Here is a 26,638-nt window from a genome sequence, read left to right on the forward strand (position 1 = left end):
TGTCCTCAATGACATAGTAAATTTAATTATTTACTATATCCTCAATGTAATATTTACATTTACATGATTAATTACAATATTATATGACAATATTATACACGTTAAATTTACTATTTAATATTAGTTAAATTAAATTTAATTAATTAAAATTAATTAAAACTTGGCCCTTGAATGTGACAAAATGGGAAAATTAAATTAATTAAAACTTGAGCCTTGAATGTGACAAAATGGGAAGTATGAACAAAATACTTCTGCATACCAAAGGATGGTGGTTGTCTCAAGGAAAATCACTTATTTATGCAATTGTTTGAGTTGTAAGCTGAATAGCTAGTTTTTAATATAGATACCATTTTTACTTGAAAGAATGAAATAACTAATACATTATTATTATTCAGACTTAGATGTTTGGTATACATTTTCTCAAAAATAAAGCCTGTCAATTTAAGAAAAAACTATTTGTTGCTTTTTTGCCAGTAATACTATTTCTAGCTTTTCTTTTTATCTTTTTTTTTTTTTTGAGACAGACTCTTGCTCTGTTGCCCAGGCTGGAATGCAATGGTGCAATCTCGGCTCCCTGCAGCCTCCACCTCTTCAGTTCAAGTGATTCTCCTGCCTCAGCCTCCCAAGTAGCTGGGACTACAGGCATGTACCACCACACCTGGCTAATTTTTGTGTTTTTAGTATAGACGGGATTTTACCATGGAGTTGAGGTCTCGAACTCTGACTTCAAGTGACCTGCCTGCCTCAGCCACCCAAAGTGCTACGATTACAGATGTGAGCCACCACGCCCGGCCTAATTTCTAGCTTCAAAGCATAAATTAGAACTTAGAAAATGTCTATGTGCCACTATGAGCTTAAGAGCTTCCAAAACATCCCAGACTTTTTAGATGAGCTTGGTGATTATATTAATGAAGGTGACTTTTTGACATAATATAACAAAATATGTCAACTTTTGGAAGAATTTATATTTTCCAAATGACCAATATATGTGTTCCAAAATCATGCCTGGGTAAAAGATCCATTTGAAGTGCAAGACAGACCAATGGATTTTAAGGTATGAGTATGGAATGGTCCTAGCCAGGGTTTTAGATTCAACATTTCAACTAACCTTTACTAAACTAACAATTGTAAATTTTTGGTATGGTATCAAAGAACATCCACAATTATAAAAAAATGTGAACAATATAGTCCTTCCTTTTTAAATTATATATCTGTATGAGGCTCAATTTGTTTATTCTTCAACCAAAACAACATATTACAACACGCTTAATACAGAAGCAAATGTGAGAATCCAGCTATTTTCTATTAAGCGAGATATTAACATATATTTGAAAAAATGTAAAACAATGCCATTATTTTCAGATTTTCTTTGGTTTTGGAAAATATACTTATTTTTTCATAAAAATATGTTGTTTATGTTAACATGTAAAGGCTTTACTATTTTTATTCCTAGCTAGACGGAGTTTCGCTCTCGTTGCCCAGGCTGGAGTGTAATGGCATGATCTTGGCTCACGGCAACCTCCACCTCCCGGGTTCAAGCAATTCTCTTGCCTCAGCCTCCTGAGTAGCTGGGATTACAGGCATGTGCCACCTAATTACAGGCATGTGCCACCTAATACAGGCGTGCCCAGCTAATTCTGTATTTTTAGTACAGACAGGGTTTTTCCACATTAGTCAGGCTGGTCTTGAACTCCCTACCTTAGATGATCCACCCGCCTCGGCCTCCTAAAGTGCTGGGATTACAGCCACCATGCCTGGCCCTCAGTTTTAATTCCTAGTACAACAAATATTGTTAGATATAACTCACATAAAAAGAAGTCATTTGGGGTCCTTAATAATTGTTAAAAGCATGAAGGAGTCCGGAGACCAGTATGTTTGAGAACTGCTGGATCTAACCAATAATGCAAAGAATATTATTGCTCAACACTCCCTAGATGAGGTAAACGTTCACAAAAGAAAACATATTTCTGTTCAGAGAATGTATTTTTGATCTCGCTAATTCACTGGTTTCCAACCTTCTTGTGTGTTGACGGTATGTGTAGAATCTATTTCTATAATGTCATTAACAGCTGAACATATTGTCATACCAATGTTGATATAATTTCAGCAAAAGCAAAGAAACTTTATGTCTAGTATAGTCTTATTGATTTTGGTTAGGCTCTTAAAAATAGGAGAAAAATGATTTGCCGTCACCAGTTAGTGACTTGATTTAGGCTGGAAGTATGGCCATTTTATGAGCTTCTCCAGAGACTTGGGAACCCAGGTTTAGCCAATGACCTAGCCATATCACATAATCACCCTGGTGTTCACAAAGGAAAATAGTGACAATATGCAATACTTTGTAAAAACTAACATTACTAGGAAAACATCCCAGAGAAAATATTATGCTGATATAGAATCAGCAGTGTCATTTTTATAGGTAAAGGAACTCATACTGCCTTTCAGACTCACACATTAAAAACCCTGAGTTAAGAATATAACTTAACCAGAGCAATCTAAATTCTTTTGCTCAAAGGACAATAAGAGAAACCTACAAAGAAGTAATAATTACATATTTTGTTTGAATATAGTATTAGACATTAGTGGATTAAAGGTATATACCCCTCATATAAAGATATTTCAATACATCTACATTTTAATTGTTGTATAAACTTTAGTTCAATTAGATATTGATAGTATTTATATTTTTTTCCTAAGAGCAAAAAAAACCACAACTTGCTGGTTATTCTAAGCACAAAATTCTTTGCTAACTTTTAAGGTACAGGAAAATATGTGACTACAGACTATATTTACTTACTCAAAATCAAACTTCAGATGTTTAGGGAATAAAAGGATAATAAAATCAGTGTTTAAAAGTATTCTTCATTTTAATAACATCTAAAATGAATGGTAAATTGAAAGTTTGAAACATTTTTATTTTTTGCTCTAATTATTATTTTCTATCTTAAGCTTCTTGAATTTCTTTTCTTTTCTTTCTTTTTTTTTTTTTTCCCTGGAGACAGAGTTTTGTTCTGTTGCCCAGACTGGACTGCAGTGGCTTGGTTTCATTTCACTGCAACCTCCACCTCCCAGGTTCAAGCAATTCTCACACCTCAGCCTCCCAAGAAGCTGGGATTACAGGCATGCACCACCACACCCCGCTTATTTTTTGTATTTTTAGTAGAGATGGGGTTTTGCCATGATGGCCAGGCAGGTCTCGAACTCCTGTCCTCAAGCAATCGACTGGCCTTAGCCTCCCAAAGTGCTGGGATTACAGGCGTGAACCACTGTGCCTGGCCTTGATTTTATTTCTAAATAGAGATGCTGCTGTCCTTCATAATTGAAAATCAGCACTCATCTAAGCTATGAATCATGCTCATTTTAAAAGAGAATTTATCAATTACAGAATTATTCTTCCAGCAAATCGTTTTTAGAAGACTATCATTATTTTAGAACTTGAGTCTAGATATTGTCTATACTTTTTAAAATAGAATTTTTGTACTATTTGACTTAGGCACTATTTTACTCAGGACAATGAAAGTCAAATATCCCAACTTTGTTCTTGAAAGATACTTCACTGTCATAAAGCAAGAGGAGTGAAAATCATTCCTCATTTCAGTCCGATTTCATTAAAAGAAAATATATGATATAAAAGAGAAATGACTTTTCCCTATATACAATATCATTTCAGCAAACAAATTTGCTGGAGAAAATGTAATCTAAGAAGAATTGTTTAGAAAAGATAATACATGGTTATCTTCATTAGGTTGTAATGAAGGTACCAAAAAAACAAAAAGAAATCAAGACCTGGTATATTTTTATAGATTTTGTTCTCACTATAGCTGGAGAATCTTAAACGATCAATGCATAATTTAGGATGTTATACTGCAATATAGATATATTGTAATATTTATTATAATATTATACTATTATAGTTGTTGACCTGAATAAATGGATTAACACATGCAGATGGACAGGAAGTGTTTCAGCTTACATATGGCCCAATGATAAAAAGCTACAGAGGGAAAGGTTGGAACTGTTAGTTTTGAATCATAACTTGGTTATTTAACCCTTTGTGTTTTCACAAAGACTTGGTTAAGTGCTGCTGATAGCTATTTCCATAATATTATGTATTCTTGATAATCAATTCTAGCATTTATTATGCTTTATTTTAATTTTTAGTTGTCTGATCTATTTGCAGAAGTTGGAACAATGTCTACTTGCTCACTGTTGCTATTCTACTACCAGGCAAAGACTTATTTAATGAGTTAATAAACACTGTTGTAGAGATAAGGATGGTCAAATAATAGACACAAAACTCAGTAAAGTTAAGTAACTTGCTTAATTTAGTGTGGTTATGAGGTAGAGAAAAAAGCATTTCCATCCAGATCTTCTATTATCAAGTCAAGTGCTCTTTCTAGTACCGATCATTCAAAACTATATTGTATTTCTGATGTAGACAAAATATGTTTGCACATACACTTCTGTGCATGAAAATCTGTGCATGCCAAACTTGAAATGTAGAAAAGATTTCTGTGAGATTTGGCTAACACTAATATGTACTAAGTTATAAATATCATAACCAAGATGCAGTAAAAATAAGAATTTCAAACTCAAATTGTATTTCCAGTTTTGTGCTGGATATCACTCCTTGGTTGTCTCACATATGCCTCAGATTAAACACATTCCCAATCAAGATGCATTACACTCTTTTCTTCTACCCTGAAGACTTGGTACTTCTCTTTTATTCCTTAGTATAGCTAATAACATTATCATCTACCCAGTATCTCAAATTTGAAACCCCGAAATTGCTTTTGGACTTCTCGGCCCCAAATTTTTATGCTAAAAAATTAAAATAAAGAATTCACCTAGAACAGAGCTCAGTGCTAAAATCTATGGTCTTGATATTTGGCTCAGTGGAAAAGGCAAAAACATTCATTATTTTAAATAAAAAAGAACAGATATGCGAAAGTGGCTGTTGACATCACTGAATTAGACTATTCACATACTAATGAAGTTTTAGTGTAAGAGTTCTTGATTGGTGACACCTGCCTTTAAAGTGGTCATTATTGATCAATATAATTCCTAAAACCTCCACACAGCACAACAGCTCACATTTGGTTTTCATTCATTTTTCATGCCCCTGGTGCAATGTTAGATCTTCTCTACTCACCCTATCTAAATGAAGTTCCCCTGCTATTATTTTCTACCGCCATAACATTTTCATTTCTTAGCATGTATTGTATTTCAATTATAATTATTAAATTAATATGAAATTATAATTATTAAAATTATCTACTTGTTTGTTTTACACATTGAGCATCCCTATCTGAAAATCTGAAATCCGAGACTTTTTGAGCACAAAGGAAATGCTCACTGGAGTATTTTGGATTTCTGATTAGGGATGTTCAACTGGTTTAAGTATCTGCAAATATTCCAAAATCTGAAAAAATCTGAAATCTGAAACACTTCTGGTCCCAAGCATTTGGATTAGGGATACTCAACCTGTAATATATGACTAAATTGTAAACTCCATGAAGACAAGGAGTATATTTGTCACTGGTATTAAAGCACTTATAAGAGCACCTAGTTTAGATTCTCTTAAGCAGTTTTATGATTTATGAGACCTTTCTTACTAGAAAGATAAATTTCACTTCCTTCTGTCCTTTATTTTTTAAACGTTATTTCCAGATGCCTAATTGGAATACATTAACTCCTTTTAAAATATCAATATTCAAACTAGTTTCTTTTATTATATTAATATTCTAATTCAGTATTTAAAGTGTAAATTAAAAGTTACACCAAAGTGATAATTTTATCTTTGAGGTATACATTCTAGTGCCGATCAAAATTATTCAAAAGAAATATAATCTTATTCCTAGACAAAGATATAATGCTTTTATGAATTCACTGTCAATTTGAACATCTAAGTGTTAAACTAAGGAAAAAATATCAAGACAAGCCACTTGCTCTCTTAAAGTTCTCCAATAAGCAAATTAATTTAACGAATATTAACATTATTATTTTTCAGAATTTTACTTTGGTGAATTTGGAAGTACCAAGTGATTTTTCAAATTTTATTTAATATCCTCTTTGTAACTAAAATATAATTACAAAGTTATAAAAATACTCAAGAATTACTATGTATAATTAAATTTAGCATAAAATATTTTCAAAAAATATTTACGATTTCAGCATATTATTAAGGAAAAGAGACTATGCCTTGAATAGCTCTGAATTCCCAACTTTTAGGTCTTAATATTCAGTGAACAAAACTTCTTATAGTGAACTTAACTTTTAGTTTTAAATATTTTCCAGACTTTACAGGTGAATTTAGCTGGTACAACTGGATTTTAATGCAGTCAAACTGTAAGTTACTTTGTTTTAATAATATAAAAGACATAGATGAGATTCTTCCATCTAATTCAGGTTTTAAGAATTCCTTGCTTTTATTCATTTGAAAATGTAGCTTACTGGCACCCAAATGGCATTGGCACACATTTAATGTCTACAATGTTCTTACGGTTTATCTTTATTGAAGGTTTAGGACCTCAGTTTTTTAAATGATAAAATTAATATCAGTTTTTTTGACATATATCTAAAAATAATGATATACAACGGTAACACTGGAAACATTGCTGAGAAGATTGTAACATGTAATGTACAACAAACTGCACTATTCACATCAGAAACTGAGATCCCTTCCAGTCAAATTAAATTATAACATTCACAAAACTGATAGAAAAGATGGAATTGAGGAAGACAGCTATACAGGTCCTTAAATTTGATGACAGAGAAAAAACTATAATTTGAAAAGTTAACTGTCAGAATCCTAAAACAAATTTAGTGTCTAATGTCATGTCTTATTAAATAATAAGGAATGTTACTGTTAATCTTTTGATACCAATATTGCATCCATCACATAGAGAACTTGAAAGCACAAATGACTAACTTAATCAGGAAAGGAGCATTCCAGGAGAAAGTAGTCACAGCAGTAATAATGTCTGCTAGTTAATTTATCATGTATACAAAGATGTGAGCAGCATATAAGTGTCTCATCTTTTCCTCACCCTATACAATTCAGTGACAGATTACAAAAAAAAAGACTGAGAAACTTCTTCCCTCTCCCAAAGGTTGGCATTAAAACTTTCTTTCTAATAAATTTAGATTTGTTTGCAAATATTAGGCAGCAACATTCCAAAATGAATATGTTTGAAAAAATTTGGAATGATACTAGAGCAGGGAGCTACCCCAGCCCGGACAAGTTTAAAGAAATCCCTTTGGTGACATAATTTGGTTAATCTTGCTGTTTACTGGCCAAAAGTACATTCATCCTCAGCATAAACAAATAACTTTACATCTATAATGTTAAGTATACTAAAAAATAACAAATCTACAACAAAGAAACAGGAGCTACAGAAAGTAATACCCTTAGCTATGATGTAGGAGTAAGACATTTTGAATGAAATCTGTATTGTCCTACTATTGGCCTAATATGACAATTTGTGACACAATGGGTGGGAACTATCTTACACTTTATTCATTTTTCATAGTGTAATCTTGCATGCAATCCAACCTTGACAAGCAGAAGGAAATATTAGTTAGTTTTCTCAGATTACTATAGAAGAGCAGGTGTAAGATGCGAAGGAACTGTACTTACTTTTGGTGTTGGGCAGGAAGCTGTAGAAAGGCGAGATGTAGCCTGAGCACGAGGCGATTCTGAAGGAGTAGTGCTGAGGGAGGCTGTGTCTCGTGGGAGCACCTGAACACCACGAGAAATGATGGAGTCTGGAATCTGAACAAGGGGAACAACTATGGTTTAATATTCTGAAAATGTCAACAACATGTAGAATCAAGACCCCCTTTGTTTTAGCATTCTTTGCTGCTCAGCTCTGACATATTTGGTGTCACTTACTCTTAGGTATAAATGCATCCAACAATTTGAGATAGAATAAAAACTTTCAGATTTTATTTTATTTTTTATTTTTTATTTTTGAGACGGAGTCTCGCTCTGTCACCCAGGCTGGAGTGCAGTGGCGCAATCTCGGCTCACTGCAAGCTCTGCCTCCCGGGTTCACGCCATTCTCCTGCCTCAGCCTCTCTGAGTAGCTGGGACTACAGGCGCCCGCCACTACGCCCGGCTAATTTTTTTGTATTTTTAGTAGAGACGGGGTTTCAGCGTGGTCTCGATCTCCTGACCTTGTGATCCGCCCGCCTTGGCCTCCCAAAGTGCTGGGATTACAAGCGTGAGCCACCGCGCCCGGGAAAACTTTCAGATTTAAAGTATTTTCCCTGGCAAGTACCATTTCATAAAACTTTTTAATATGAGAGGCAGTATAGTATTGTGGTTAGGAATAAAGGATTTGCCATTCATATACTTGCTATGCCATTTAATAGTTTGAAATCTTGAGCAAACTATTTAATTCCTAGATATTTTCCATTTCCTTTTCAGATCAGTCTCCAACCATTTTCACCCTCTCTTTTCTAAGCTGACCTGTATGGACACCATCAACAAATTATTTTCTGCCCAGGCTTCCAGTTGGGTTCAGCCAGTGGAAGGCACTGGCAGAAGACTGAGTTGGGATAGGGCAAGCTCTGGCATTTATTCTCCTAGCTCCCTCTCTACCAGGTCATCAAAGGTTGGCTGTGTCACTCAACTCAAGATCATAGCTCGTGTCAGACTGCCCTTCTGGCTTACAGCTCTTTCTCTAGATTCTAATAGCACTCCTTCCCTTTGCCCCATTAGGTAGAAGCATTAATGGTTACCACTGTTACTAGTCCCAGGCATTCCATGATGTCTTGTGGTTTTCCCTAAATTCTGTCCAAACCTTTGTATATCCTATAGGTTCTTACTGAACTCTCCTCAATTACCTATTTAAGCATGTTATCTGACTTCTGCTAGGATCCTGATGGATATACCTTTTGAATTGCTACTTCCTTTATCTGAAAATTGAGGATAACAATAGAATCTGCTTCACTGGAATACCGCAAGGGTTAAGTAAAATAATGTGTGTAGATTATTTAGCACTTTCAAGTGGTAAATATTTAATAAGTGTTGGTTATTATTACTGTTGTTACTATACCTATCGACATAGTAAAGACTGATGTAATTATCATTATTCTAAAAATATACAAACATAAAGACTAATACTGTAGATTATTTTTAACATTATTAATATATGTTGATTATAAATTTATTACTTTAGGCCTTGCATAATTTAGTTCATGTTCTGGGCTACCGGTAATGGGCACACATCTTCTAAGAATGGGAACATGAGGACTTTCAAATTTTGTGCACAAGACTTGCAACATATGATAAAAAGATAAGCAATTAACATTTAATCAACAAATATCACTTACTATGTGAAAAGAGAGAGAAACAGCCAGACTTTGTGACTACAAGGTACTCCTAATATTATGCATCATTTCTGCCTCAAAAACTAATACTATTTCTATAGAAGCTCCTTTATTTACTTTCTATACCAACATCCTTAATTCCAAAGATATTGCTACCATTTCAGTGTTTGAAATTTTATGTGGTTTATAAACAATATAGTCATAAGTAGTATGAAAAGCAGTGGGAATTTTGAGAAGCAAGACGACTCCATTTGCTAACATATTTGAGTACTGAATTGTGATAAATATTTCCAAGAAATAAAGAAAGACAGTCTAATTTTGAAGAGCTATTTGTTGCCACTTATCTAATTAAAAAGGCCATGTATTTAAAAGAAGATCAAATACCCATTTTATACCTCACATGACATCACATCCCTCTCCTTCATAGCAATGACCATACTTACAGAAAGTATCACAACATATATATGTGTGATACTTTGATCAATGTCTGTCTCCCACATTAGAATGCACTGTCATGATGGAACGGTGTTTTGCTACTATTGCATGTCCAGTATCTAATGAAGCAACTGCATGAATAATGTCTCTGTGTATGTGATATATATCTCCAGACTTATACACATAACTGCCTATATACACTACATATCTCTGTGTGTATATATGCCTCAATGTAAATTAAAAATCAGGATATTTGAGGGGAAGATAAGTTTAAATTTTGTGGCTAGATACTTTTGGGCTACCAGTCTGGAGCTATTTGATGAGGTGTATGCGTCTGGAACTCAGGAAAAAGTTAGGAAATATAATTTGGGAATTATCAATGGAGGTAGTAATTTGAATCATTCAAATGTGTCAGATCACCTGCAGAGAAAATGTGAAAGAACAAAAGACAATGGCTGACAATTTGAGGTAACATTCATATTAAAAGTTAACAAAAGAAAACAAACTGAAGGAAGATAAGATCTCTAAGATAAGGATGTATGGGGTAACCATACATCTGATTTTTCCTTGAACAATCTGGGTTTATACCTATTATGCTGGCTTAATTATTAAACAGCACCTCTTTTCATTTTCAAAAGCATTCTGGTTTGGAAGATAAATTATTTGGTGTTCCTATCATAAGAAACTATTAGAGAAAAAAGAGGCAAATCGAGATGGGTGAGTATCAAGGCAATGGAAAAAAGAAGAAAGTTGCAAGATTAAAAAAAAACAAATATGGGAGAGAATAGGAATAGAGAGAGAGAGCTGAAAAGAAGCCATTACATCCAGTTATTAAAGAAATTACCAGTTAAGTAAAAAGAGTAGATACAAATTGAGGAATTGAGTAGGCATGATAAAGCAAAGTAAATTGTGAGTAAAAGACACAGACATTTATTACTACTATTTTTTTGGTGCTTGCAGGAGAGGCCTTATTGATGAGAATAAGGGGAAGTAAAAGTGATAAAGATGACTTTAGGAGAGTGGTAGAATTCTCAAAAAATGAATTGATGAATGAAAACGATGGATAAGGCAAAAGAATTTTCAATTACCATAGCGGATCCAGTTAATATCAGTAAACATAAATTTACAATTTCATTACATAGTCTAGAACAAATCTTCACCCCAATCTTAAAAAAAAAAAAAACAACTGTCTATGCTGGAGATACAGACTTAGAAATTATTGTAGATATACAGTTGCTGAAGTTACAGAAATAAATGAGATCCTAAAGATGATGAAGAAGAATATGTCAATATGGATACTAGAAAAAGGGGGAAGAATTAGATGATGAAGAACAGGATGGTAGTAATTAGTTACCTGAGAGAAAATTTCATTATTTGATGAAGACAGAACCTGATTACAAGGGGTCAAGAAAAAAACTGGAGGTAAGGAAAAGGAGTCAGTGAATATAGATTACTCTGTTGAAAGACAGACCTGGGAGCGAGGGCTATGGAATGAGGTACTTTAAGGCATAAGGACTCTGAAAAGCTCCCACATATCCTTTGGACTCTAAAACGTCAGGTTTATGCCCAGGGCTGGGCACATCCTCAGAAAAGACCTGAGAAGGTTATATTCTCTCACTTGTGGATAAACTTGAGACTCTATATAAGCAGGAAGTGAAAAACTAATGAAGAGTTGTAAATTGCCTGGCTGAGTGTTGAAGTGTGACCTAACATATACAAAGAGCTCATCTGCAAAAACTGGGAGATTTTCTCTGATTTGTTTGTTTTGTTTTTATTATTATTATTAATTTTTTGGTTCTAGGCATTTAAAGAAATACCTGTCAAATCACTAGCTGGCCACTAAGCAAACAACAGAAACATCGGAGGTTATGCACAACAAAGAAATACAAGCTTGGAAAAAGTATTTCAAAAAATTAATAACAAACAAATAACTACTACTGCTGAACAAGCAGCAACAAAAAGCCCCAGGGAGAGGGGAGAATCTAATTTCCAGAGTTGCCACTTACAATATTTAAATGTCAAGTTTTCAACAAAAAATTATGAAGCATGCAAAGAAATAAAGTATAACCTGTACACAGGAAAAAAAAAGAAAAGAAAAAAGAAATGAACAGAAACTGTCTCTGAGAAAGCTCAGACACTGAGCTAACTAGACAAAGATTTTAAATTAATTATTTTAATAAAGTTTAGCTCAAAGAGCTAAAGGAAACTATAAACAAAGAACTAAAGGCAAGCACAAGAATGATGCCTCACCAACAGGGAATCTCAATAAAAAGACAAATATCATAAAAAGAAACCAAATACAAATTCTAACACTGAAAATTAGAACAGAAATGAAAAATTCACTAGTGGGACTCAACAGCAGATGTGAGCTGAAAATAAGGTGATTAACATTATCTAGTCTGAGGATCAGAAAGAAAAAAAATAAAGGAAAATAACAACATGGCTTAAATAAAGGAAAATAACAACATGGCTTAAGCAACCTGTGGAATACTATCAAGCATACTGAGATATGATTAATGGTGGTCCCAGAAGGAGAGGAAAGAAGCAAAGAGATTATTTGAGGAAACAATCCCTAAAAACTTCCCAAATTTGATGAAAGACATGAATGCACACAAGAAGTTCAACAATCCCAAGCAGGATAAACTAAAAAAGACTGACACCAAGATACATTATAATCAAATTGTTGAAAGTGATAAAGATGAAGAGAGAATTCTGATCCTCAGTAAGATTTACAGCTGATTTTCAATAGAAACCATGACAGTCAGAAAGCAGTGGAATGATATGGTCAAAATGTCAAAAGATGAAAAATCTGTCAACCAAGAATTCTGTATCTGATAAAACTAAACTTCAAAAATGAAGAAAAATTACAATATTCCCAGATAAACAAAAACTGAGTGTTCATTGCTCATAAATCTTCCCTACAAAAAAATTCTAAAGGGAGGTCTTCAGGCTGAAATAAAAAGAAACTAGACAGTAATTGTAACTGACATGAAGAAATACAGAACTCTGCATAGGTAAACACAAAGGTCAGTATCTCACGTATATTTTTGTTTGTGAATCCTCTTTTCTGCCCCATATAATTAAAAAAAACTACATAAAGCAATAATTGTAGATCTATGTTGACGGGCATACAATATATTGATAGGTAATTTAGGAAAATAATAACATAAGTAGGGGACAAGGTATGAAGTTGTTGTATAATATCGAAACTAAGTTGGTATTAATTCAAACTAGATTGTTATGAGCTAAGATGCTAATTGTAATTCCCAGGGAAACCACTAACACAATAACTAAATAACAGTTAGTAAAAGTAGCAAGGAGAATCAAAATGGTACACCAGAAAATATCTACACAGAAAAAAGGAAGTAATAGAGGAGATAAAAAACAAAAGTGATATAATACATATAAAAATAGCAAAATGGAAGAAACCCTTCTTTATAGTAATTGCATTAAATGTACATAAACTATCCAATTCAAAGATGGAAACTGGCAGAATGAATTAAAAATACTATAATCCAACTAGAATCATGCATTGCATAATGACATTTTGATAGACAACAGATGACACATACAACAGTGGTCCCATAATATTATAATACTATATTTTTCTGGTACCTTTTCTATGTTTAGATATGTTTCAAAACACAAATACTTACCATTATGTTACAGTTGCTTACGGTATTCATTACAGTAACATGCTGTACAGGTTTGCAGCCTAGGACTAGGAACAATAGCTATACCATTTGGCCTAGGTGTGTAGTTGGTTATACCATCTAGATTTGTGTAATTATACTCACTCTATGACATTCGCATAAAAACAAAATCACTGAACAATGCATTTCTCAGAACATATCTCTGTTGTTAAGTGGAGTATGATTGTCTATGCTATCTACAAGAGATTCAAATTAGATCCAAAGATGCAAATAAGTTGAGGGTGAAGGAATGGAAAAAGATATTCTATGGAAGCTGTAGCCAGAAGACAGCTAGAGAAGCTACAGTAATATCAGACAAAATCAACTTTAAAACCAAAACTGTTATAAGAGACAAAAAAGACGTTACATAATGATAAAAAGGTCAGTTAATCAAGAAGACATAACAATTATTAAAAAAATACATAAAGCAAAAACTGATAATAATGAAGAGAGAAAAACTTCAAAAATAAGAGTTGGAGACTGCAATATTCCACTTTTAATAATAGAATAACTAGTTAGATCAACAAGTACAATAGAACAGCGGTCCTCAATGTTTTGGACACCAAAGACTGCTTTCATGGAAGACAATTTTTCTACAGACTAGGGGGCGGTGGGGATGGTTTGGATAAAACTGTTCCACCTCAGATCATCAGGGATTAGTTAAATTCTCATAAGGAGCACACAACCTAGATCCCTTGCATTCACGCTCCTATGAGAATCTAATGTTGTCGCTGATCTCAGAGGAGGTAGAGCTCAGCAGTAATGCTTGCTTGCCTGCTGCTGCTCACCTCCCACTGTGCAGGCCGGTTCCTAACAGGTCATGGACCGGTATCAGTCCTTGGCCTGGGGCTTGGGGACCCCTTCAATAGAAGAGCTGAACAACACTATAAACCAACTAGACTTAACAGCCATATAGGAACACTGTATCTGATACCAGCAGAAAACACATTTTTGTCAAGTGAACATGAGGATATACCATATATATTAGGCCACAAAATAGGTCTCACAAAATTTAAAAAGATTGAAACCTTACAGTGTATTTTTTCTGACCATAAGGGAAGGAAATTAAAAATCAGTAACAGAAAGAAATTTGGGGCCGGGTGCGGTGGCTCATGCCTGTAATCCTAACAATTTGAGAGGCCGAGGTGGGTGGATCACCTGAGGTCAGCAGCTCGAGACCAGCCTGGTCAACATGGCAAAACCCCATCTCTACTAAAAATACAAAAATTAACTGGGTGTGGTGACACGTGCCTGTAATCCCAGCTACCTGGGAGGCTGAGGTAGGAGAATCGCTTGAACCCAGGAGGTGGAGGTTTCAGTGAGCCGAGATTGTGCCACTGCACTCCAGCCTAGGAGACAGAGCGAGACTCCATCTCAAAAAAAAAAAAAAAAAAAAAAGAAAGAAAGAAATTTGAGAAATTTACAAGTATGTGGAAATTAAACACATTTTTAAATAACCAATGGGTCAAAGAGGAAATCACAAAGGAAATAAGAAAATAATTTGAGAAAAATAAAAATGAAAACATAACATGAAAATTCAAGTGATGCAGAGAAACAGTGTTCAGAGGGAAACTTATAGCTGTAAACATCTACTTTTAAAAAGAAGAAAGATTTCATATCAATACACTAATCTTCCACCCTAAGAAACTATAAAGTATAAACTAAACCCAAAGCAAACAAAAGAAAATAATAGGAATTATAGTGGAGATAAATAGAGAACACAAAAACACTGAAAGAATCAACAAAACCAAAGTTGGTCCTTTAAAAGTATCAACAAAATTACTGTGGCACTATTCACAATAGCAAAGACTTGGAACCAACCCAAATGTCCATCAATGATAGACTGGATTAAGAAAATGTGGCACATATACACCATGGAATACTATGCAGCCATAAAAAAGGATGAGTTCATGTCCTTTGTAGGGACATGGATGAAGCTGGAAACCATCATTCTTAGCAAACTATCGCAGGGACAAAAAACCAAACACCACATGTTCTCACTCATAGGTGGGAATTGAACAATGAGAACACTTGGACACAGGAAGGGGAACATCACACACCGTGGCTCGTCATAGGGTGGGAGGAGGGGGGAGGGATAGCATTAGGAGATACACCTAATGTAAATGACGAGTTAATGGGTGCAGCACACCAACATGGCACACGTATACATATGTAACAAACCTGCACATTGTGCACATGTACCCTAGAACTTAAAGTATAATAAAAAAAAATATCAACAAAATTAACAAATCTTTAAGTAGGCTGACAAAAAGAGAAAAAGATTCAAATTACTAAAATCAGGAATGAAAGTAGGAACATTGCTGTTGAGCTTACCGAAATGAAATGACTACCAGATGATTATTTCATAATAATTAAATACTAGGAACAACTGTATGCCAACAAGTTGCATGACCTAGATAAAACAGATAAATATTTAGAAACACAGACACTGCCAAAACCAACTCAAGAAGAAACAGAAACTCTGAATAGAACCACTAAAAAGGTTGAGTCAGTACATAAAAATACTTTCAACAAGGAAAAGCCCAGGACCAGATGGCCTCATTAAGGAATTCTATTAAATGTTTAAAGAAGAATTAACAAAAATTATTTACCAACTCTTCTACAAAATATGAGGAGGGAACATTTCCTAGCTCATTTTAAGTTGCCATATTACCCTGACACTAAAGACAATGACATCATAAGAACAAAAAAACTACAGGCTAATATCCTTTATAAATATAGATCCAAGTATCCTTAACAAAATACTAGGAAACAACAAATAGTATACTAAAACGATTATACATCAAGACCAAATAAGATTTATTCCAAAAATGTAAGAGTGGCTCACCATAAGATAATAAGTCAATGAAATACACCATGTTAACAGAATGAAGGGGAAAAAAACTTCACAAATGATCATCTCCGTTAATGTAGAACAAGCATTTGATGCAATACCCTTTCAGGATAAAACACTCGGAAAACTAGGAATATAAGGAAACTTCCTGAATTTGATAGAGGCATCTATACAAAACCCACAGCTAACATCCTCCTTAATAATGAGACTGAAAACTTCCCCTAAATTCAGGAAAAAAGATGTCTACTCAGGCCAATTCTACTTAACATTGTACTCAAAGTTCTAGCCAGGGAAATTCGGCAAGAAATAGAAATAAAAGGCTTCAAATTGGAAAGGAAGTAGAACTATATTCACAGATGACATGGACTTATATATATATACATATTCCTAAAACATCCACAAAAAGAACAAGTAGAACTAATAAACAAATTTAGCGAAGTGGTAGAATACATGAAGAACACACAAAAATCAGTTGTATTTCTATATACCAATACTGAAACATTCAAAAATAAAATTAAGAAAACAATTCCACTTACAATAGCATCAAAGAGAATAAAAGATGCAGAGTAAATTTAACCAATAAATTATAAAACCTGCATATCGAAAATTACAAAACATTGCTGAAAGAAATTAAAGGCAAATAAATAGAAAGACATATGTGTTAATGGAATGCAATACTTAATATTGTTAACATGGTAATACTGCCCAAAGCTATCTACAGATTCAATACAATCACTGTCAAATCCCACTGGTGTGTTTTGCAGAAATAGAAAAACCTATCCTGAAATTCATATGGAATCTCAAGGAACCTAATAGCTAAAACAATCTTGAAAAAGACAAAGAAAGTTGGAGGATTCATAATTCCTGCTTTCTTTCTTTTTTTTTTTTTGAGACGGAGTTTTGCTCTTGTTGCCCAGGCTCACATGCAATCACAGCGTCTTGGCTCACTGCAACCTCCACCTCCTGGGTTCAAGCGATTCTCCTGTCTCAGCCTCCCAAGTAGCTGGGATTACAGGCACCCACCACTATGCCCAGCTACTTTTTTTGTATTTTTAGTAGGGACAGGGTTTCACCATTTTGGCCAGAGTGGTCTCAAACGCCTGACCTCAAGTGATCTGCCCACCTCGGCCTCCCAAAATACTGGGATTACAGGTGTGAGTCACCGTGCCAGGCTAATTCCTGCTTTCTAAACTTACTTCAAAGCTATGTAATCAAAACAGTATGGTACTGGGATAAGGCAAACATAGGTTCATGGAAAAGAATTGAGGGTCCAGAAATAAGCACTCTTAACTTTATACTTAATTGATTTGAGACAAGAGTGCCAAGGCAATTAATTGGGAAGAACAGTCTTTCAATAAATTATGCTAGAACAATTGCATATCCACATGCAAAAGAATGAAGTTGAAGCCTTGCCTTACACCATACACAAAAATTAAGTCAAAATGGATCAAATACCTAATTGTATTATAAGAGCTCAACTATAAAATTCCAAGAAGAAAACATAAAGGTAATCTTCATGACTTTGGTGATGGATTTTTAGATATGACACCAAAAGTACAAGCAACAACAGAAAAATTAGATTAACTGGACTTCATTAAACTTAAAATCTTTTGTGCAAAGGACATTATCAAGACAGTGAAAAGATAAAATACAGAAAGGGAGGAAATATTTGCAAATCATATCTCTGATAAGAGTCCAGCATCCAGAACATATGTAAAGAACTCTTAAAACTCAGTAATAAAAAGACCAACAACCCACTTGAAAATGGGCAAAAGGTGTGAATAAACATTTTTTCCAAAGAAGCTACACAAATCATCAACAAGTATATGAAAAGATGTTCAGCATCCTTAGTCATTAGGGAAAATGCAAATCAAAACCACAATGAGATGCCATTTCACACCCATTCAGATGATAAGAATTAAGAAAAAATGAAGGCCCAGTGCAGTGGCTCACACCTGTAATCCCAGCACTTTAGGGGGCCGAGGCTGAAAGATCACAAGGTCAGGAGTTCAAGCCTGGCAAACATAGTGAAACCCCTTCTCTACTAAAAATACAAAAAATTAGTCAGGCGTGGTGCCGGGCACCTGTAATCCTAGCTACTTGAGAGGCTGAGGCAGGAGAATCACTTGAACCCGGGAGGCTGAGGTTGCAGTGAGCCGAGATTGGGCCACTGCACACCAGCCCAGGCTACAGTGCGAGACTCTGTCTCAAAAACAAAAAAGAAGAAAAAAAGCAAATGCTGGCAGGGATATAGAGAAACTGGAACCCTCATACATTGCTGTTGGGTATGTAAAATGATGCAGCTCTGTGGATAATAGTTTGGCACTTCCTTAACAGTTAACATAGAATTATCATATGACAACAAATTCCACTCCAAGGTGTATATTCAAGAGAACTGAAAACAGGTGTTCAAATAAAAACATACATGAATGTGCATAACACCATGATTTTAATAATCAAAAAGTACACACAACCCAAATGACCATCAGCTAATAAATGGATAAACTAAATGTGGTATACCTTACAATGGAATATTGTGCAGCCATAAAAAGGAGTACTGACACATGCCACAACACGGATAACCTTGAAAACATTGTTTATTTAGTGACAGAAGCTAGACATAAAGAGTTACATATTGTATGATTGCATTTATATGTTATGTCCAAAATAAGTAAACCTACAGAGACAGCCAATTAATGGTTGTCAGGGGCTGGGGGCAGAGGGAATGGAGAATAGACTGTTTAATGAGTAAGGTGTTTTTTTGGGGGCGGTGGTGATAAAATTTTCTGGAATTGGATAAAATTGTTGTGCAACACTGTGAATGTAGTAAAAGTCACTGAATCACACACTTTAAAATGATTAGAATGGTGAATTTTATGTTATGTGAATTTTACTTTAATTCAATTAAGAAATCCTTTCTTAATCCAGCATAATAAAATCATTGTTCTGTAAAAATCTATAAAAGCTTTATAGTTTCCTCTTTCCTGTTTGGATCTCTAATACACCTGGAGTTGATTTTTGTATACTGTGAGATAGGGTGTCCAATTTCACTTATTTTCATATAAATAGCCTGTTGTCCCAGCATCATTTATGAAAAAATAACTTCTCTATAATTCTGCACTATAAATTATCATATACTAAGTGACCATATGTGTGTTGGTGTGTTTTGGGCTTTAAATTCTGTTCCATTGGTCTAAATATTAATTCTGGCACCATTAAGAAGTTACTTTAATCATATCATTATACTAAATCTTGATATTTGTTAGAGCACGTCTTCCCACTTTGCTCTTTTTCTTGTTCAATACTATTTTGGTTGTTTTTTTTGCCCTTTGCAATTCTATCTATATAAATTTTAGAAGAAGCTTGGAAGTTTCTTTGTCCCTTCCTTTTTTTTTTTGAGACAGAGTTTTGTTCTGTTGCCAGGCTGGAGTGCAGTGGCACGATCTTGGCTTACTGCAACTTCCGCCTCCCAGATTCAAGCGATTCCCCTGCTTCAGTCTCCTGAGTAGCTGGGACTATAGGCATGCACCACCATGCCCAGCTAATTTTTGTATTTTAGTAGAGACGGGGTTTCACCATGTTGGCCAGGATGGTCTTGATGTCCTGACCTTGTGATCTGCCTGCCTCGGCCCCCAAAGTGCTGAGTTTACAGGTGTGAGCCACTGTGCCTGGCCCTTTATCCCTTTCTTAATTAAACACATGTACACTACTTAAAAACCTTACTTTGGGAGGCCGAGGTGGGTGGATCACCTGAGGTCAGGAATTCGAGACCAGCCTAACCAACATGATGAAATCCCGTTTCTACTAAAAATACAAAAAATTAGCTGGGCGTGGTGGCAGGTGCCTGTAATGCCAGCTACTCAGTAGGCTGAGGCAGGAGAATCGCTTGATCCTGAGAGGGGGAGGTTGCAGTTAGCCACTGCACTCTAGCCTGGGCAACAAGAGTGAAACTCCATCTCAAAACAAACTAACAAAAACCTTAGGATTTTATTTCCTATGTTTTTACAGAAAAGTACAGAAAACTTTTGAAGGATACCCTTCAAAATAATAAAAATGTTTACTTTTGGGGGAGTGCGAGGGTAAATAAAAATGAATGAGAGGGTGGTTCAAAAAGGATATTAATCTTATCTATGTTTCATTTTCTCTTTTTAGTGAGTGTGTACTCATGTGTTACTTGCCTAATTAAAACATTTCAGTAATGAAAACCATGGTTGGGGACTGTTTCAGAAAATAAGTGGCCAACATACTCAACAACTAGGGAGAAATAAGGAATGAATACAGTGTCTCGTACATAGATGATATCTAATAATAAGGAAGTAGAAGCAGCCACTAACTGAGAATTACAAGCAGTTTTTTGAGATAGAAGGAATAGAGCAAAATATTAATTCAGGAAAATTGTTTTAAATAGAAGGAACAAATAATTTAGCTCTGATGGCCTTTATTTTAATATAACAAGAAGAGGAGAAAATAGGGGAAATTGAGTCAAGAGCAAAGGTCCGAAAATTGCAATTTGGCAATGTGTATAAGGTTGTCAGTAAGAGAGATGAACCAAAGGCTTGCCATGGAGTAGTGAGGATCTACCTTGAGCAAGTAGAATTTGTAGTGAGTTAAATCAGAACAAATGAGAAGGAAAAATGCCAAATCACTCACAAAAGAAATAACATTCCTACTTTTAGAGAAGTAATCTATTTCTACTATCTTTATTTATTTATTTATTTATTTATTTATTTATTTATTTTATTATACTTTAGGGTTTTAGGGTACATGTGCACAATGTGCAGGTTTGTTACATATGTATCCATGTGCCATGTTGATTTCCTGCACCCATTAACTCATCATTTAGCATTAGGTGTATCTCCTAATGCTGTCCCTCCCCCCCTCCCCCAACCCCACAACAGTCCCCGGAGTGTGATGTTCCCCTTCCTGTGTCCATGAGTTCTCATTGTTCAATTCCCACCTATGAGTGAGAACATGCGGTGTTTGGTTTTTTGTCCTTGCGATAGTTTACTGAGAATGATGTTTTCCAGTTTCATCCATGTCCCTACAAAGGACACGAACTCATCATTTTTTATGGCTGCATAGTATTCCATGGTGTATATGTGCCACATTTTCTTAATCCAGTCTATCGTTGTTGGACATTTGGGTTGGTTCCAACTCTTTGCTATTGTGAATAGTGCTGCAATAAACATACGTGTGCATGTGTCTTTATAGCAGCATGATTTATAGTCCTTTGGGTATATACCCAGTAATGGGATGGCTGGGTCAAATGGTATTTCTAGTTCGAGATCCCTGAGGAATCGCCACACTGACTTCCACAATGGTTGAACTAGTTTACAGTCCCACCAACAGTGTAAAAGTGTTCCTATTTCTCCACATCCTCTCCAGCACCTGTTGTTTCCTGATTTTTTAATGATGGCCATTCTAACTGGTGTGAGATGGTATCTCACTGTGGTTTTGATTTGCATTTCTCTGATGGCCAGTGATGATGAGCATTTCTTCATGTGTTTTTTGGCTGCATGAATGTCTTCTTTTGAGAAGTGTCTGTTCATGTCCTTCGCCCACTTTTTGATGGGGTTGTTTGTTTTTTTCTTGTCAATTTGTTTGAGTTCATTGTAGATTCTGGATATTAGCCCTTTGTCAGATGAGTAGGTTGCAAAAATTTTCTCCCATTCTGTAGGTTGCCTGTTCACTCTGATGATAGTTTCTTTTGCTGTGCAGAAGCTCTTTAGTTTAATGAGATCCCATTTGTCGATTTTTGCTTTTGTTGCCATTGCTTTTGGTGTTTTAGACATGAAGTCCTTGCCCACGCCTATGTCCTGAATGGTATTGCCTAGGTTTTCTTGTAGGATTTTAATGGTTTTAGGTCTAACATATAAGTCTTTAATCCATCTTGAATTTTTGTATTTCTACTATCTTATGCAACTCATAGCATGGAGGAAACAATTTGTCCCAGATAATCTCAAACTTTCTTTAGACATGCAATGTAATTTTGACTGTGAAATATTAAATAACAGAATTTTCCTCATTAAGGAAAACTGTAATGAGAACACATAATTTTCCTAGGAACTGTGTTGATCCTTTATCGATGTTTTTTTTTTTCTGTCCTAAAGCTAATTTCACTGGTTGGGCAGACACTTTTACAAGAAGAAATGGAGAGTTATATTATAAAAATCAAAATATTGTTTCCCCTTTTGAATGCTGTAGTCCTTTGAAATGGCAGTATGAATGCCAATAAAGTAAACATACAAATTTATATTTGATGCCAAGAATATTCATACATAAGCACACATTTTCTCTTCTAATAATTATTTTTGCCACTTAAAATTTTATTTTAAAGAAAAGTTTAAACTTAAAGCAAAGTTACAAGGCTGTACAATAGAAATTCTCTGTTATTTGAATTTAATGTTGGGTAGCTAGTGAGCAAATTTACAATAATCAGAGTGAGTCTCCCAAAGCAACCATGTACAAAGAAGTACAGTTTCAATATCCATAATTTGTCAGTCTCTATGGATCCCCTGACCAGCTTGGTGGCCAAGTCCAAAGTGTGCACCCTTTCTTTCCAACTTCTCTTTTTAGAGATCATTAAGGTAGGCTGCATTTTCTATAAATCCTATTTGAGATCCAGGTGTGTGATACAGCACCTGAACTAACAATGATGATTGATTACAGGCTGGGCACGGTGACTCACACCTATAATCCCAGTATTTTGGGAGGTCGAGGCAGGCAGATCATGAGGTCAGGAGTTTGAGACCAGCCAGTTCGAGACCAGCCTGGCTAACATGGTGAAACCCTGTCTCTACTAAAAATACAAAAATTAGCTGGGTGTGATTGCATGTGCCTGTAATCCCAACTACTCGGGAGGCTGAGGCAAGAGAATCGCTTGAACCCAGGAGGTGAAAGTTGAGTGAGCTGAGATTGTGCCACTGCACTCCAGCCTGAGCCAGAGAGAAAAACTCCGTCTTAGAAAGAAAAACAAAAACAAGAACAAAACAGATTGATTATATATAATACCTAAATGGGTTATTTCAGAAAATACATATCATATGTCTTCTCAGAGCTTCTAATACTGATCCTTCAGAGGTTATAATTAAATATTAACAAGTTTTATTAAAGAAAAAACTGTCCCTGTGGTCCCAGCTACTTAGAAGGCTGAGGCGGGAGGATTGCTTGAGCCCAGGAGGTGGAGGATACAGTGACTGTGCCATTGCACTCCTGCCTGAGCAATAGAGTGAGACCCTATCTAAAGAAACAAACAACCTCCCAAAACTTGTCAATGCAATGTATCTTGAGTTCATTAAGGTATTTGATAAGTCACGCATAAATGCCTTGTCAACAGAGAAAGTAGGTCTGTAGGTTTTGATGTGTTGAAATAGAAATATGTTAGTTAAGCAATTACAACCAGCAGGGTTTCTGGTAGTATGTGAAATGGCCTAGCCTAAAAAAGAGTTTTATCAGTGACTTGAATGAAAGCATGCTTAACATATTTGCTGGTGACAGAAGCTACAAAAGACAAGTAATATACTAGACAGCTGATATAAATTTTAAAAGGACCTCTTAGTAGACTGATGGGCTGAATCCAACAAAATGAAATTTAACAAAAAATGTGAATATCTAAATTTAGATAAAAATTCATAATACAAAAATCTACAAAAATTCATGATTAATATTTATAATGAAAAACCACTTAGATGGTAAACATATGAAGTATGACTATCAAGAGATCTTTTTTATAAACTTAAAAATTTAAATATTCATATAAGCTTGTTTTTTTACAAGGAATATTTATACTTACCAAAGTTATTCTCTCATTGCTTTAAAAATTTCAGAATTTTTGTTGCTCTCAATGGTAGTAATCCATACTTATTATTATTTGGTTTCCTGTGTAATTGCCTTTTAGGAAAATAAAAAGGTACACTCTTGCTGAAATCTGCATGCCAGTATTAATTTCTTATGGCACTTATAAAATGCATAGAAGAATGTTTGTTTTATGGTTAGCATTCAAAAATGATTCTCTATTATCATTACTATAGTCACTTAATATATTTACTTACTATAGGAACAGAATATGGTGACTACTTGTCTATTTTATGAAAGTTTCTTTTTTCCTTTCTGTGAAATAGGCCTTGCTCTGTCATCCAGGTTGGAGATCCATTGGTGTGATCACAGCTCACTGTAGTCTCAAACTCCTGGGCTCACACAATTCTCCCACCTCAGCCTCCCAAATAGCTAGGACAACAGGTGCACACCACCACACCCAGCTAAATTTACTTTTTGTAGAGACAAGGTTTCACTATGTTGCCCAGGCTGGCCTTGAACTCTTGGCTTCAAGCAATCCCCCCACCTCAGCCTCCCAAGTGGCTGAGATTACAGGTGTAAGCCACTGTTCCTGGCCATGGAACAATTCTTATACATCATGGGCATGGCGAAATATATCTCTTTTTAAAATGTCAGTCTTAAGAATTTAGTTAATAGACATCGATTCCATCAAGATGAATGATGCATCATATATTTTCATGGGATATATTTACCAAAATTCATATAGTCTATACTGTGTGCCAACCTGTGCTAGGTGCTGGACAGACCATATGAATAAAAGAAATGTGACTCGTGTCCTCATGGATCTTCCCACCTACAGTTCTACAGATAAATTAAGTAAGCACATGAATAAGTATATAATTGTAACTATAAGTGCTATAAAGGAAAATAACAAGGTGCAATGACAGAGAATAACTGCAGGCATAATTTAGGTGGGCAGTGTGGATCACAGAATTCCTTCTGTGAGAAAGAGATAAACCAGAACAGAAAGAATGTACAGGAGTTAGCCAGGCAAAGAGTGGGTTTAAGAACATTTTAAGTAATGGGGACAGCAAATTCCCTGAGGAAAGAAAAAGCTATATGGGGTTTAGTAAGCAATAAAGCACAAGAGAGAAATGGTAAGAGAAGAGCCTAAAAATAAGGGAGAAGCCAGATTATACAGAATTTAGCAGAACATGTCAAGGAGTTTTGGTAACAATGAATGTGAATGGAATCATTGAAGGGTTCAAGTAGAGAAGTGACATGGTTTACTTTATTTTAAAAAGTCGACTCTGGCTGTGGGTTGAAGACTGAATTGAAGGGAGGCAAGGGTGGAACTGATGAGACCAGCCACTGAAATAATTAAGGTGAAAGATGATAGATGATAGTTGATTAGACCAAGTTGTTCCCTGGGAATTTATAATGCCAAGTGAATCTAGAAGAGTCACCAATAAGTCTCACAGGATTTCCTAAAATGGCATTTAGAGTAGCAGACTATTTTTTATCTATGAAAATACTAACAGTTATAATATACTTATAAAACTGGTTCATTTAAGAATATATTTTCTCAGCTGGGCACAGTGGCTCACGTCTGTAATCCGAGCACTTTGGGAGGCCCAGGTGGCTGGATCATGAGGTCAGGAGTTCGAGACCAGCCTGGCCAACATATGAAACCCCGTCTCTACTAATAATACAAAAATTTCCAGGTGTGGTAGTGCGTACTTGTAATCCCAGCTACTCAGGAGGCTGAGGCGGGAGAGTCACTTGAACCCCAGAGGTGGAGTTTGCAGTGAGCCGAGATTGTGTCCTGCACTCCAGCCTGGGCAAAAAGAGTGAGACTCTGTGTCAAAAAAAGAAAAAATAAATGCGTTAACATATCAACAAAGTTCACTTAATTTTGATGGTTTTTTTGGCTGGTTTGGTGATTAATGCCTTTACCTATGATCTACATCATCTGCCTAGATAGCAGAGATTCTGTGTCTTACCAGATTAATTTTCTCTCCTATATGTTAACTTTATTATGTATTTGGGTATTTAAGGAAAAAACCCCAAAGAACAAAAGTTGCTCACTTCTTAACAACTGTATTACCTTTCATGCTTTTAAAAAAATATTTCATTATCATTTTGATTAGACAATCAAAAATTATTTCTCAAGTATCCATGGTCCTATTTAAATGACATGTCTAAGTTTCCTCTGATAACTCAAAATTTGATCCCAAACATACAATAAGTTAAAAAAAATTTCAGGGAATGTAAAATTATTTTGTACTTATCTACAAAGTCCATAGGCCCAGAAAAAAAGAAAAATAAATAAAACTATCTTTGACATTTCCCAGAAAGCCACTAGAAATCACAAAAGTTTGTTCTTTAAGATAAAGAGTTGCAATATCAAAAGAGAAGCCCAGTCTTCCCTAGGTTATATGTCTATAGGGAAAATTTTATTAATGTAAACATATTAAAAATTGTATCCTTTGTGTAAAGTTCCCGGAGAACTGTTAATGCTCTTCCTGTCTACATTGCTTTCTTT

At 35.0% G+C, this 26,638-nt stretch overlaps 1 protein-coding gene across 16 annotated transcripts in view; it reads right to left on the bottom strand.

The window, feature by feature from the left end:
* GPHN (gephyrin) overlaps positions 1–26,638 on the bottom strand; it is a 667,615-nt gene that overhangs the window by 218,348 nt on the left and 422,629 nt on the right. For all 16 annotated transcript variants that reach the window (XM_032179254.3, XM_032179251.2, XM_032753695.2 and 13 more), the window contains one exon: positions 7,640–7,774. In XM_032179254.3, coding sequence (XP_032035145.1) covers positions 7,640–7,774 — 135 coding nt within the window. The remainder of the gene's footprint in view (positions 1–7,639; positions 7,775–26,638) is intronic.

This window comes from Hylobates moloch, unplaced genomic scaffold (assembly GCF_009828535.3).
Source record: "Hylobates moloch isolate HMO894 unplaced genomic scaffold, HMol_V3 SCAFFOLD_16, whole genome shotgun sequence".
Taxonomy (NCBI): Eukaryota; Metazoa; Chordata; class Mammalia; order Primates; family Hylobatidae; genus Hylobates; species Hylobates moloch.